This window comes from Lepidochelys olivacea (genome assembly GCF_965140295.1).
Source record: "Lepidochelys olivacea isolate rLepOli2 genome assembly, chromosome: 1".
Lineage (NCBI taxonomy): Eukaryota > Metazoa > Chordata > Testudines > Cheloniidae > Lepidochelys > Lepidochelys olivacea.
The window spans coordinates 242,084,130-242,097,953 of NC_140411.1; the positions used below are offsets into that span (position 1 = coordinate 242,084,130).

A 13,824-nucleotide genomic window follows, 5' to 3' on the forward strand; every position below is an offset into this window, starting at 1 on the left:
CCGGAGCACATCTGGAGTGGGTAGCTGGCATGGGCAGCTGGACAGTTGCACACAACAATAGAGAGCTGCTAGGTGTCTCGCCAAGCTGGACAACCAGGAGAAGACATTTCAAAAATTCATAGTGCTTTAAAGGTAGGGTTGCCTTCTGGTCTCCACTGACCCCTGGGCAGTGGTGTTCACAATTGTGACCTGAGTGGTTAGTGTCGGGCACTGTGGGACAGCTGCTGAAGGACTGGTAGGGTCAACATAAGTAATGCAGTGTCTACACTCACACTTTGCCAACCTCAGTACATAGACCCTGGCTCAAAGCTGTTCTGGGAGGGGATGTTACTGCAACGCTGGAATGGGGCACGTACATTGGTGGGAGACAAATGTAAGTGTAGACACGTGCACAACTAGGTCAATGCAAGTGACTTATTTGCCAGTTAACCTGACATTGTAGTGTAGACCAAGCTTAAGGAAGCAAAGTAGCATTTTTCCCCAGGAGATGATTAACCCATGGAACAGTCCGCAGAACGAAACAGTACAAGGAGGAAGCACAAAAGAGTTTGAGGCTAGGACAGATGTGAACGTCAAATCCTGTTTCTGGTTCTATGTGCTCTAAAATGGGAGATGGATTAGGGGGCCCGAAGGTTGGTTTTTACCTGAGAAATGCCTCTGTTTATGGCCAAGATCCTTGGTCAAGCTGTCTTAGCACAGGCTCCAAGGACTTAAAGCCACCTTTGTAGCTGATCCCCTGAGCCTGAGGGTAAGAAGGGGCTGACTCAGCCCCCAGCGTAATTTAGAACAGGATAGGTTACAGTTCTATTGGCCCAGGATTGCAAGGCACTCTCAGCCATGTCCTCTATTACCTCCGACAGCTAGGGAGGCCAGTACTGGGTGGTGCTTATATGGCCAGACCAACTCCATGCTACGTTTGGACTCCCCTACACAAGGGATCTCCTCAGCTGTCCTTTATGGCAGTTCTCCTCCTGCAAAGGTGACAGAGTGGGGGCTAAGGATCTAGCCCTCTGGACTGGCCAGTGATTGTTCTTTGGCAGCATCTTTTCTCGATCCTAGAGTGGTCAGTAATTTCAGGCTGCTACCCCAGAGCCTATTTGCTGCCCCCTGAAGGTGCAGATTTACAGCTTTGGCACATATGCCACATTTCCCCCTCTTTTCCTGACTGTTATCTGAGCATTCAGTACGGCTGCAGCTTTAGTTGCAAGATCATCTAAGAGGGAATTCTAGGAAAATTACTAATAATCAGAAATGATACTACAAAGGTACCAGTTGCCTGGATGACGCTTAGCTAGAAACATTGTACTGTTCCTCTGAGGTGTTATTCCTTTCTACACATTTACATTTGCTTCCCATGCCAAACACTCAAAGTGAATAGCTGGAATCATTTTATGCATGTGATCTCCATATGTCATTTTCAGACCTAGTAAATTTCAGCATAGGTGTCATCCATCTACACTCCCAGTCACATGCATGAAATAAAACCACATGCGTCGTACACATTTTTTGAGATTAGGAGGTGCAGCCTGAACAGGTTACCTTCAGTTTTGATCCTCAGTGCTGTTCTGACCAACGCAAAGAGGGTGGCATTAAACATGACAGTCCCATCACTGTTCAGTGGCATATTCATAGAGACTAGGCGCTAAGGGGTAGGGAGAAGAAACAGAACAATCATGCAGTCAACACACACTACTCAGCAACACGTCTTTTCTCATGCCCTCACACCACCCTCCTGACTTATCACCCCTCCCACCAATGCGGGCACAGTCCATGTGCTTGGTTACCCAGATAGGAAAGGATGCTTCATATCATCATAACAGTAGAATGTGTTTGCCCAGAGGCATATACTATAGTACCTTAATGTGGATAACCCTTTCTAGGCCAGGACATACTTCATCTCTCCACTTTCCCCAGAAGCAAGTGGGCATGTACCCACAATGCATCTACGCAGACTGGTATTTATTACAGTAAAAGCAACATTTTACATTTATATGGCATCTTTAATTCCTAATGACTGTGAAGTGCTTTGCAATCTATAAGGAATCACTTTGCCCACCACTGAAATGTAGCTACCTCTGGTGCAGAGCTGTTTAATAGATCACAGAAACTCTCCACCACCTTTTAGGACATGAAGTTAATTCCATATCCTACTGCAACTGCATGGAGAATTTTAGTGAGGCAGACTATAGCTGTCTAAATCAGAATGTGGATGATAATGCAATTATCTAATTAACATCCTTCCCCTTGTGCCAGATGATCTATAATGACACAAAAGCCTTGATTTTACATTTTATCCTAAAGGTGGGACTTTCACAAACACTTTGCCCCCAACACCTCCACACTGGGCATGGTTCAGTGCTGACTTGGAGGGAAAAATGCCAGCTGCTGACTCCCCAGCTCCACTTTCTGCAGTTACTGGGTTTCAGTGATTCAACCAGACCCTGCTTAGCAAGAAAGATCTGGTAAAATAACAGGCTGAAGTGATCTGGTTGCAGCCACGAAAAGTAATGTATTTCTGCCCAAAGCTTTGTTATATTCTAAGACTGATAATAACCAGCTACAAGAGGAACATGTCAACTTTATAAGACTCTGAAGAAGGACAAATCTGTCCATAGATGAGAAAGGAAACACTAAGGCTAGAAACAGATCTGTCACAAGGGAAAATCCTTTCTGATGACTGGAAGCTTTTAACTAAGGAACTGAGGAGGAAATTTTCACACAAAGATTCTCCTCCTCTCCCATCTCCTCTTATTTCAATATGTAGGTAATACTGCTGTTTAGTCTGTAGACATTATTTAAGGAATGATAACTCATCCCAGGTGCATTATTAGGTACAAGGAAAAATCTAAAAGCTATTTCCCCTCCCCTGTTATTTCTGTCTATCCTTCAGAGACCATATATAGCGTATCTATTTATCTGTCTCTACTGCATGCATACATCATTGATGTTTGAGGACTACAGTTATCCAAGAGCCTTATTAGTGATATGGCTAATGGATTCCCACCAGGGCACTGAATTCAACTAGAAACTGCCTGCCATCTCTCAGCAGAAGAGCCCTGGGGGAGGTTACTCCCATCTGAAACAGGCAGGAGATAGGATTACAGAATACTGGGTTATCGGAGTAAACACATACTATTCCTGGCTTCCCCATTAGGGGGCAGCAGACTTCCTCAGATGGGTCTTTATAGCCTACATGACTCTGTTTCTCCAGATAATATGTCTATAGCATCTACCACTATGTATACCTGATCATTCCTGTGCCAGGGATTCTGCAAACTCTAGCAAGGAGTCTATAATGTAGGCTAACAAATGGCCTGACTAGAAGCTAAGACAGCAGCAAGCAGTGTTTACCAGATAATTCGCGAGAACCTACGCTCTAGATTATCAGTAAATAAAGCTGTAATTTGTTACATCTGTGCTTCCTCTGATGTTCTTCCCTCCTCCAACCTCCCCGCAACTGCACTGTCTTACTTTGCAAGCCACTCGATGAGGACAGAGCTTCCCAAAGCCCAGCGGAGGCTGAATCCGCCGGAGCAGCGTCACCACGTCCAGGTGTTTGATCCGTCCCCTGGGGAAGAAAATACAATATCAATGATATAAGGGCCTGCCAATCCATCTGGAGAGGGCCTGAGAGCAGATGCTGTTAGAAACATATATAGGAGGTCTCCATCCCAAGATTGCCAGAACCATTCTGTGTTAACGTGACATAGCAGGTGGCTTTATACGGTGCCTCTCATACTAAGTGTATCTCTCCAGGCTTGCACAGCCATGAGTTAGCTCCTACTAGTTTGACTGTGTAAGAAAACACAACAATCATTATACACTTAGGCCAATATTGCAAAATTGGCCATGGATTTCAGTGCCCCAGTTTCTATGTGCCCAACCTGACACTGTGGGCACCCAAAATATTGAATCAGCCAAAATCAGTGGTCACCTTTGAAAACATAGGCCTTAGTAAACAGCATTGCAGACAGGGCTGGCCTTGTGAGCCATGCACGAGGTTTCTCTTTTCCTTGTGCTCTGTTTCAGACACAACCCTGATCCACCACCCCTCAATTCTTGTTTATGCTCCTATCTGTCTCTGCGGCCAGCGGGCAATGCAAAGAATCCAGTCCCTTAATGCCTCCATACACCCATTTTGAAAGCTGCAATTTGGCTTTCCAAACTTTGTAAATGGGTCACCAAAAGTGAAAAACTCAAACGGGGAAGGGATGGGAGTTGCCACAACCAGAGTTGGAATCTCAGGCAGGCGGGGGTGGCATGGACATACAAATAGGATTGAGAAAAAGAGACCATTCACAGGTGGATCGTTACAGGTGATATTTGTCATATGACTCCAGCAACCTTATGGCTAACCCTGTTTACAAACATCCTGGGGTTGTTTACACATGAGAATTAATCTGGAATAAAGAAGGATGTGAATTTCAAATAGGTTAACTATTCCCGATTAACTCCATGTGTGGATGCTCTTATTCTGGAAATAAGAGTGCCTTATTCTGAATTATCTTAAACCAAGTGGATTAAGCTAATTTGGAATAAAGCATTCTTATTCAGGAATAAAACCATCCACACATGGGGTTAGTCAGGGATAGCGCCTCAGGAATGGCTATTCTGAAATAACTTCCCATGTCAACATGCCTTGGATATTAGGCCTGTTTTATTAACAAGTGGAATGTTTATTTCAGCACGGAGGTTATCCCTTATCTTTATCGAAAATTGCTCTGGACAGCCACCAGCGATGGCCAAAAGGGACCTCTGTTTAAATGTCACTTCCAACAATGTGACACAGCCCCAAACGCTGCACAGCCAGAATTAGCTATGAATCCAATGAGTCTTGAACTCATGATCTCTTTGTCAGAGCCAAGTAATTTACACCCACGTTAAGGCCCCTTTACAATGTCAGAGTGGCTTAAAGAGGTCTTGTGTAAATGAGCATCAGGCCCAAGAGTGTTTCCGACTGAGCCATATTGGTGCCTGTGGGTCAAATTCTCCTGTCAGTTGCACTTGTGCAAACTTATTAACGTCAGTGGAGTTGCAGGGGTGGAACAGAGGGGAGAATTTGGCCCTCCACATGCAATGCATATTTGCAGTGATGCAGGCTGTGGTGGGCACAACCACATAGCGGCTGGCTGGAATGACACATGGAAACACAAAGAATGAACGCTGCAGCTTTGGTGTGAGCTAAATATGGGATGCAGAGCAGAAGGCATAAAAGTTACAGAATCCGGGTCTTATAAGGGCTCAAAGACCTGTTTCTATGGCTACCCAAGAAGGGTCAGACTGGCCAGGTCGCAGGCCAGTACTACAGCAAGTGATCCAGTGTACCAATCCACTCAACAAGCCTCCTTCTTAATGCACATCCCCCACTGGCCTGTTTATTAATCTGATAAATGGCCTATATTTTTCCAAGCTGTGCACAATTTAAAATTACGTGCAGCTGGGAAAAAAAATGCAGACCATTTACTAGACTTTCTACTGCTCACATATCCTGGAAGAGCTGCTTCTGTATCTGATTCACATGTGGAGAGATGGGGGAGGTTTCAGCTTCTGCTTCCCTTTTTGAGTTTTCACAGAGATTTACATATACTGTATTCTTGCCGGATTTGCTTCCTGCCATGAGAAGATGCCACCCTATTGCATTGGGTCTGGGATGCCAGACTTTTCAGAGAATAGAGACTGTGCATCAGAAGTTAGCATTTTCTAAAGTTCAGGTCCGGTCACTTACTTGGCTTCAGGGTCATACTCTGCCCAGATCCTTTTAAACTCGTCAAGGTGATGTGGCCCCAGAATGGACCAGTCCCGCGTCAAGTAGTCAAAGTTATCCATAATAACAGCTACAAAAAGATTGATAATCTGCAAAGACAGAGGTGATGTGAAGGAGGAGGCATGTAACATCAGACTTTCCTTGGCTTCCAGTTTGCGTCCAAAGGCTGGATTTTGAATTATACGGTCCTGTGTGGTTTGACTGTCTCTCTTCTCATGAGTGACACCATGTCAAGTGAGATAAGCAGAGGCTCTTGATTTAAATGGGAAGGTGTTGGAGGCAAGATGTTCTCAGCAAGGACCCCTCAAATCTTGCCCCCCACAACTGATTGATGAAGCCCATGTTTGCTGAGCTTTTGGGTATGCTGCAAGGCCTACCTATTTATACAGGCTTTTTCCTGGGAGGGGCCTGGTTTTTTTTCCCCTTGGGGGCAGAGTTGGAGTCATTTACTGGCATAGAGCCAAATGGTTTAAAAATATTGTAGACATCCTAGGAGGGTGTTTGGAGCTCTAATGGCCAGCTGCACAGTGTGTGCTGCAGTACTGCGTAATAGCAGGAGAACTGTACTGCCAGGACGGAACAGATGCCAGTGGGATATGCCGTTTTCACAGTAATAGAAACAGTGGATAAAAAACAGATTGAAGGTAGGAGGGAAGGTGGGAGTGAGGCACTGGTGGCCTCACTTCAGACCTCAGGCCACTAATGTGTTCTTCTGATGGGGGGTATCCTTGTTTATGTTGTGACTGGCTATTGAGCTTGCTCTAGAGGGAGGCGCCTGAGCATGAACTGTGGGGATCAATTATCACTGTCATGTGAGGCCATTGTGGATAATGTGTATCAGATTTTCCATGTATGAGTTCACTTTTCTGCTACACAGTGTCAGTGCCCAGGGAAGTCAGGGGTTACTGGGCAGTCACAGGCCAGTACCATTTGTGCTGCCAATGCCGACTCACCAAAAAGGCACAGAGCATGTAGAAGCTGATGAAATAAAAGATGGAAAAGCTGCTCCCACAGGAATGGTCGCCTTCAGTAGAGTTGGTTGGCTCTGACTCGGGATCGCACTTCTTGTCTGGCAGACATGCAAGCATGATGTCCTGCCAGCCTTCACCAGTGGCACACCTGGGGATAAAGGGATACTTGAGAATGGGGAAGTGAAGTCAACAGCGACCACTTCAAAAGGGAAGCAGCAGTTAGCACATGAAGAGCCTTCTCCTGCTCTCATTGAAGTCATGGCCTACATATAATGGGTGATGGGACAGGTTTAACAAGAACTGGCATGTCCCTCTCCTTCTACCTTTGTTGCTATCATAATGTTATCCATTACTGGAGCACCTGCTTTTGTATACTCTGGATACGGGGCTGCCATGTTCTGACCAGATGCTTGAGGAGATTTTTGTGGGGCTGGAAAGAGAGTGTACAGGGCTGGAAGGAGATCAGCATTTTGCTACTCCCATTTTGCATTCCCTCATCCTTTTCTTCCCTGTCCTCTCCTGAGCTGCCCATTTCCCTTGTCCTCATTCCCTGTAAACCTGCAAGCAATGTAAGAGTGCTGTACCCCTGCAAACTCTTTCCTTCAGTACATCCAGTCCTCAGCACTCACTGCCCTGCCTGACACAGATAGTCAGAGCTGGGTGCCAAACACCAGTTAGGGGAGGGATGATGTGTCAAACTGAGCAAGGAACAGTGCCCTGACTGGTGTTTGGTATCCTGAGTACATACTCCACAAGGGAGTGTCTCAGCTGGGATGATCAGATTTGATGCTTCAGTGTGTAACTGGTCATCTCAGGGAGAAAGAAATAATTCCCCTCCCCCACACGTAGTCCACTGAACAACTGGATATATGAATTTGTGGGTGGGGGTACTGCCTTACTCTGATATGTCAAGTATTGGCCATTGCTGGAGGTACGAGATCAGGCCAGGCGGACCAATGGTCTTCCCCAAAATAGCAAATCCTAGGTTCTGGATTTGGGACATTGTATTTCTAATCAACTCATGATCAAGATATGGTAAAAATGGAGAAGACATGTCCAGATGCACCCTCACAGACGCACCCAGTCCAAAGCTCCGAGACACGCACCTGAAGAGTAGCAGCACTGCTTGAGGGAACGTCTGAAAGTTGTTGTTGCGGTTGATATCCGTGGTATCATTCAGAGCAATTTTACCAAACACCTAGCAGAAAGCAGAAGTCTTGTCAACTTAGCCATGTAGCCCCCAAAACACTCTTGTCAGCTGTAATTCCTTGCATCTTAGTGATTATGAGCACTCAAGCCTGCCCCCTTCCTACAAGATGTTTCCTGCTGGTTTCCAATATTTGCTTCTGCTCCTCCTGTTTGTGCTATATCACTGGAAAAGCACCCACACAGAAACAAGAGGCACATTCTAATATACCATTAACATAACTATTCATTCATTATTGCATGTGCCATGAATAGGTGACATGGGGATCTCATTTCAATGTGCACTCACACTGGGTGTTTTCAGTGTAAAGAAAAATAATGAGAGAGGAGAGGCTGCAATTTTTCTTCCCTTCGCTGGCTTTCCAGAGGCTCGGTCTGCACTAGGAGGAAAAGCATTGCAATAGACCACTGTCTGGACTGCCTTAAGTTCCCAGTGTCTGTAAGATGCCTTGCATCTGTACACAACAGCTGTGCCCTAGTACAGTGGAGTGCCTCACATTTGGAATTTACCCCAAAGGTTTATAGTGACAGTGCTTGGTGCTAGGAGATAGGTGTTTCAGGAGTCCCAGAATGTACTGGTGCAACCATGTCAGCCAGGTGTCCTGGGTGTGGTTGCTTCAAAACAGTTCTGACCCAAACCAGCACTGCTGCATGGACACTGGAACAGGGGCAAGAATTAAAAAAAACTATGGGCTGAATCCTGCAGTCCTTACTTGGGGCTAAACTCCCGCTGAAGTCAATGAGAAGTATGATTAAGGACAGCACAAGGACATACAGGACTTGGTGCTTGACCCTGATCAAAAATGAAGGCAATGGGAGTCTTTCCATTGATTTCAAGGAGTTCCGGATCAGACTTTTTCTGAGTAATACTTGCCGTGCTAGTGAATCCTGCAATGGCTAACCAGGAGTGCCTCAGGCAGTGAATAGGGAGAAAAGAAAGAGCAGAACTGCTATCCAGAGAGAGGGCAGGGGAAAGAGAGAGAGCATAGCATGTGAAGAGGGTGTGGCAGGATGAGGAAAAGGAGAAATCAGAAGACAAGGAGGGTGGGGGGAGGAGGAGAGGGCAAAGCATGCAGAGCAACAGTTACTGAGAGAGAAGACCTATCAGAAGCCTTGAAATATCATTTAAAGCAGAGGTTCTTCAATTCTGATCTGTGGAGCTCAGCTGCTCCGTGAAGTTACTGCCATCCAAGAGGCGAAGCTTTCATCATTGAAACAATATGAGGTCCCAATAGGAAGTTTTAATGGCTTCTTTGGATGCCTGCCAGAACTCCCTTGTATGCATGTGTTTGGGCTGCTATACAGACAGGGAAACCTATTAACAAGTCTCTTTCTATGTGTGTTTTTGTTTGATTGGGACTTTTTGGGTGTAAAATTCAACTTAATCAAATCTGCTGACAACACTGAAGCCAGGGAGGAAGTAAACACAGAGAGGCAAACTGCAGAGCGACCTATAGAGATTCGAGTCAGGGCTGTAAGCAATGCAGACAAATGCAGCACTAGTAAGCGCAAAGTCCTACATGTAAGGAGGAGAAATAAACAGCATAAGTATACAAGGGGGAAAGGTAACTAAGCAGCTAGCCCCATCATACCAAACTGACTTCATTTCTATCTTCTTTCCCAAACACATTACTGTCCTAATGGTACTTTTTAGGAATTCAGTCACTCTAGTTCCTGCAGGGAAGATGTGGGAGTAGGTTGAGGAAGGCAGGTGTCCACCAGAGAATTGCTGTCTTAAGGATCAAGTAGTGGTCTGTGATACAAGCACAGAAAGGTTTAAGAGCCACTGATTAAAAACTTGGAAAAAAACCAAAGGTGCATCCCCATTCACGTCAATGGAGTTAGATCAGGGATGAATCTGGGCACTAAGCAGCCCACTTATTAAAGGGCATCCTCCTCAGTGAATGCACCTGTACTTGAATTTTGGTATTTATCAGAGCTGAGGGAAACTGCAATTTTGCTTTGCTAGGGCTTGTGCAAACATTTTCTTCAGTTGCAGTCCATGTGGATTCATCCACCCCTATCCCTTATGCTGCTTCGAGTTACACAGGGAGCAGACTGGCTGTGGGTCAGCCTTAGGATTAAAGGAGACTGGCATTAGGTCCCCAAAACTGGAGGAGCATAAAGGTGGGTTAAAGCTATCTTGGATCCCCACCGACTCCACCAGTTTTGCACCAAGCTCAGCTTAGTCAGATCACAGAATCTAGCCCACAATCCTCAGCGAATCTTAGATGAGCAGGGTCTGAGTTTTGAGTTTGTAATGAAACCCAAAGGCAGGGGAGTTTCAGACGGTTTCAGGCTTCCTTGAAAGCATCTTGTACAGGTTTAGTTTTTATAGCCACCACTGCAAATAGCTGAGGAAGCCTTGCCAGGCCAGAAAGTTCTCTTAGAACTTCATCTACTCAGGGCTCTTTATTCCCCATCTGACATCACCATGATGCCTATTTCATGGACAGAGTGTAGTAACCTCATAGCCAGAATGAACAGCAAGAACCGAGCGCCTCTGGAGGAACAAAGAGCCTCTTTGCATGCAAATATCCTCTGTAATTAAAAAATAAATAGAAGGAGAGAAGTACAGGGAGAATTACAGGAAAACAGTTCCATCTTAGAAGGGCCATCTTTAAATAGAATGCTCTTCAAGAGCCCTTTGGGCTTCTCCTGGTTCAGATCCCCCCTCTCTCTGGTGGGCATGACAGCCCCAGCTGCACTGAGGAGGCGCTGGGAGTAACTGTCGTGGGAGGACAGCTCAAATACTCAGAGGCAGCTTGAGTTGAGGCAGCCCATATTTTTCCTTTCAGCAGACAGTACATGAGGGAGTTTCCCTGTTGGAAGAGTCTGATTGTCCTTTTAACTACCCAGCTTCAACTCATACAAGGCACTGGCAGTGTTACTACAGGCTTGCTACACTACTCAGCGGTGAAACGGAGCATGAGGGAAGAGCTGCAAGTAGAAGAAGATGCAGGAGGAGGTTCCTCCCTCTTGTCCTTTCTAGACAGTGCCTCTTGGGCTATCATCAGATTGGTAGCTTCATCCATCAGCATCAATTTGTATTTTTCCACTTGTGCATGTGAGGTAGTGAGGCTTGAATATTGTTACACTTCATGTCAGAGAGGTAGCTAAGATGAACTGATAGGTCTCCTTTATATAGGAAATTCTTATGTCATTGTCAAAGTATTGTCATGCTTATGACATTGTCATCTAGGCTTTCAAGTGAGCTGCTCAACAGTGAGATACTGAAGGCTTTCTTCAAGAACTCTGCTTCAACAGGCTCAAGACAGCACACAAACTGGGGGTCATAAGTGCGAACTAACTACCTGTAATTACATTATTGCCTTTGGCACTGTATAGGACAACAAACATTATAACGGGTCTGAAGAATCTAAGTGATGAGGAACAATCAAAGACTTGAGCTTCTCACTGGAAAAGCAGAGACTAGAAGGTGACCTAGCAGAGATCTTTGGAATTTGGAAAGGGATCGACACAACTGATAGACATCTGGTTTTTCCACTCGTTAAAAACAGGAGATTTCTCACAAAAGATAATAGAATTATTGGATCATGCACCTAGATATTACAGTAACTCATTCGAGATACTATAGACAGATAGGCACACAGAGGTCATCATTAAATGGTAGTAGTAGCAGCTAGGTAAGTATAAGTAAGAAGTATTCCCAAATTGTTCCCTATACTATATAGGAAATACTAGGAAGATCTTGGTAACATTAGCTAGTTAGATTAATAAAGGCAAAACTGGAAAGTTTTAAAAGGTGACCACTCTAATTGGAGAGCTAAATAGACAGAGTTATTGAGGATCCAACAGAGACAGTCTAAATTAATTCAAGAGATAGCAAGCTTTGTTTCTTGAGAAAGAGGAGACCAGAGTAGAGAGTGAAAAGGTAATAAATTGGGATTATGATAAAAATAATTTAAAAAAATGAGACATAGCGAATCAGATGAATTTTGCCTAACCTTTCTTACGTTCTTTCTAACAATTTCTGGCTCCATTGTGAAGAATACGAACTGTGGGATGGTGAAAGACCTTTGGAAGTAATATACCATGCCTTTCTTTTTTTTGGTCTCTAACCTCTGATGGTCTGGTGGTTGTTCTGAGACTTTTGATTAACTAAGAAATGGAAAGTAAAGCTTAGTATGAAAAACCATCACCAGTAAGTGAGGCAGGAATGCAACGTATAGCTGGGACAGTCACATACTATGCACACATCAATATCTTTTTCCACTTGTCTCTATACAGTATCAGTCATTTGCATAGATTAATGCTCATGCTGGTTCCAAATTTGTTTTCGTAAGCGGAATACAATATAGTACTGATGCAGCTTCATGAGGAATTGACACAAGTAAAGAGTTGAGATGTTGGGTCTGAGCATATCTTTACTTACACCTGTGTAAATCACGAGTAACTCTGTTGAAGTCAATGGAGTTACGCCAGTGTGAAAGTGGGGTGAGAGAATAATCAGGCCCGATCACCACCATGACCAGGAGCCATTTGAACTGGTTGCTGTGTGAAAACGAGCAAGCCAGTAAACCACCTTTGATATGGCTGTAGGGATATTCCTTTGGGAGGTGCTGTGAGGTTCTTTTTAATGTATACTCCGTGGTCTGCTACACAGTGTTTTTGTTTGGTTTGGCTGATGTGGCTGTCAAGTCCTATTGGCAGCGTAAACCCAGTCAATGTTTTTTGAATTGACTCAGGTTTATTGTCTGAGCTCAACTTCATAAATGCCTGATTATATGGCTAGGAGAGGAGCTACGTGTAGGACCAGAAAATGATCTGGTGACTTCTTGTGCAACTATCCTCCCCAGAATTTCATGTGTGAAAGATAACATAGCTCTTGAGAATCACCTACCTGCATTCCAATCACTGCATAGATGAAGAATAACATCACTATTAAAAGAGCCACGTAGGGGAGAGCCTGGAGGAAAAAAAATAACAGAACAGAACACATTGTATCAATTAATCAGATAACTTGGCATGCTGGAGCCAGGCTTATTTTACTGGGGCCCTGCTTTATCAAGATGGCCTGAGGAGAACAGTGCCAGTCCAGAATCAATTAAGGTCTGCAATTTATCCATTTGACCACTAGATGCCTCTAGTGATCCACATCTGATTTCACCAAGGTGCCTCAAATACAGCCATTGTATCACCCAAAACAAGATAGGCCCAATTATGCTTCCACTTACACTCCACAGACTTCAATGGAATCACTCTGTTGTACACCAATGAGAGTAAGACCAGAATTAGGTCCAATATCTGCTCGTCTTCCAAATGTAGAAATCTTATAATTAGCATCGCCCTGATATTAGCAGCAAGTGACGCTCTTTAGTGTAAAAAGAAAAGGAGTACTTGTGGCACCTTGTCTCTAAGGTGCCACAAGTACTCCTTTTCTTTTTGCGAATACAGACTAACATGGCTGTTACTCTGAAACCGCTCTTTAGTGTGACATTCTGCAGCTACTTTGGTGAAATGAGAAGTGCGTAAAGTGCTAAGACCAAAGTTCAAGGCTTCTCCTGCTATGGCTGATGATATCACAAGCACCGAAAGCAGTATGAGCTATATTCCCTGCTCTGAGTTAGGTATCTATGATGGTTTTAGAGATGCGTTAGGTGTCTGTGATCAGCTGTTGAAAAGGAAAATGCAAAGTCCTGATAGCTGGTGCTGGCTTGTAAGTAGGAGATCTGCTCTGTGAGAGGCTGCGTGTCCTCAGCTTCCACTACCTTTAACAGGAATCCGGGGCACTCAGCACATCACAGGGTCCCATCATAACAAAATTTTGTTTGTATTTTGTATAATGTAAAATAAAAAATAATAATGTAGCATGTATTAAATGTATTAATGTATGATTTGAGCATATCCTGCCAGCCACCC

General features: G+C 44.5%; 1 protein-coding gene across 3 annotated transcripts in view; it reads right to left on the minus strand.

Moving 5' to 3' along the window:
• Positions 1-13,824, minus strand: part of CACNA1C (calcium voltage-gated channel subunit alpha1 C) — a 633,467-nt gene that overhangs the window by 32,015 nt on the left and 587,628 nt on the right. For all 3 annotated transcript variants that reach the window (XM_084640503.1, XM_084640501.1, XM_084640502.1), the window contains 6 exons: positions 12,806-12,871; positions 7,842-7,933; positions 6,718-6,883; positions 5,726-5,853; positions 3,472-3,568; positions 1,540-1,642 (listed from right to left, as the gene is read on the minus strand). In XM_084640503.1, coding sequence (XP_084496629.1) covers positions 1,540-1,642; positions 3,472-3,568; positions 5,726-5,853; positions 6,718-6,883; positions 7,842-7,933; positions 12,806-12,871 — 652 coding nt within the window. The remainder of the gene's footprint in view (positions 1-1,539; positions 1,643-3,471; positions 3,569-5,725; positions 5,854-6,717; positions 6,884-7,841; positions 7,934-12,805; positions 12,872-13,824) is intronic.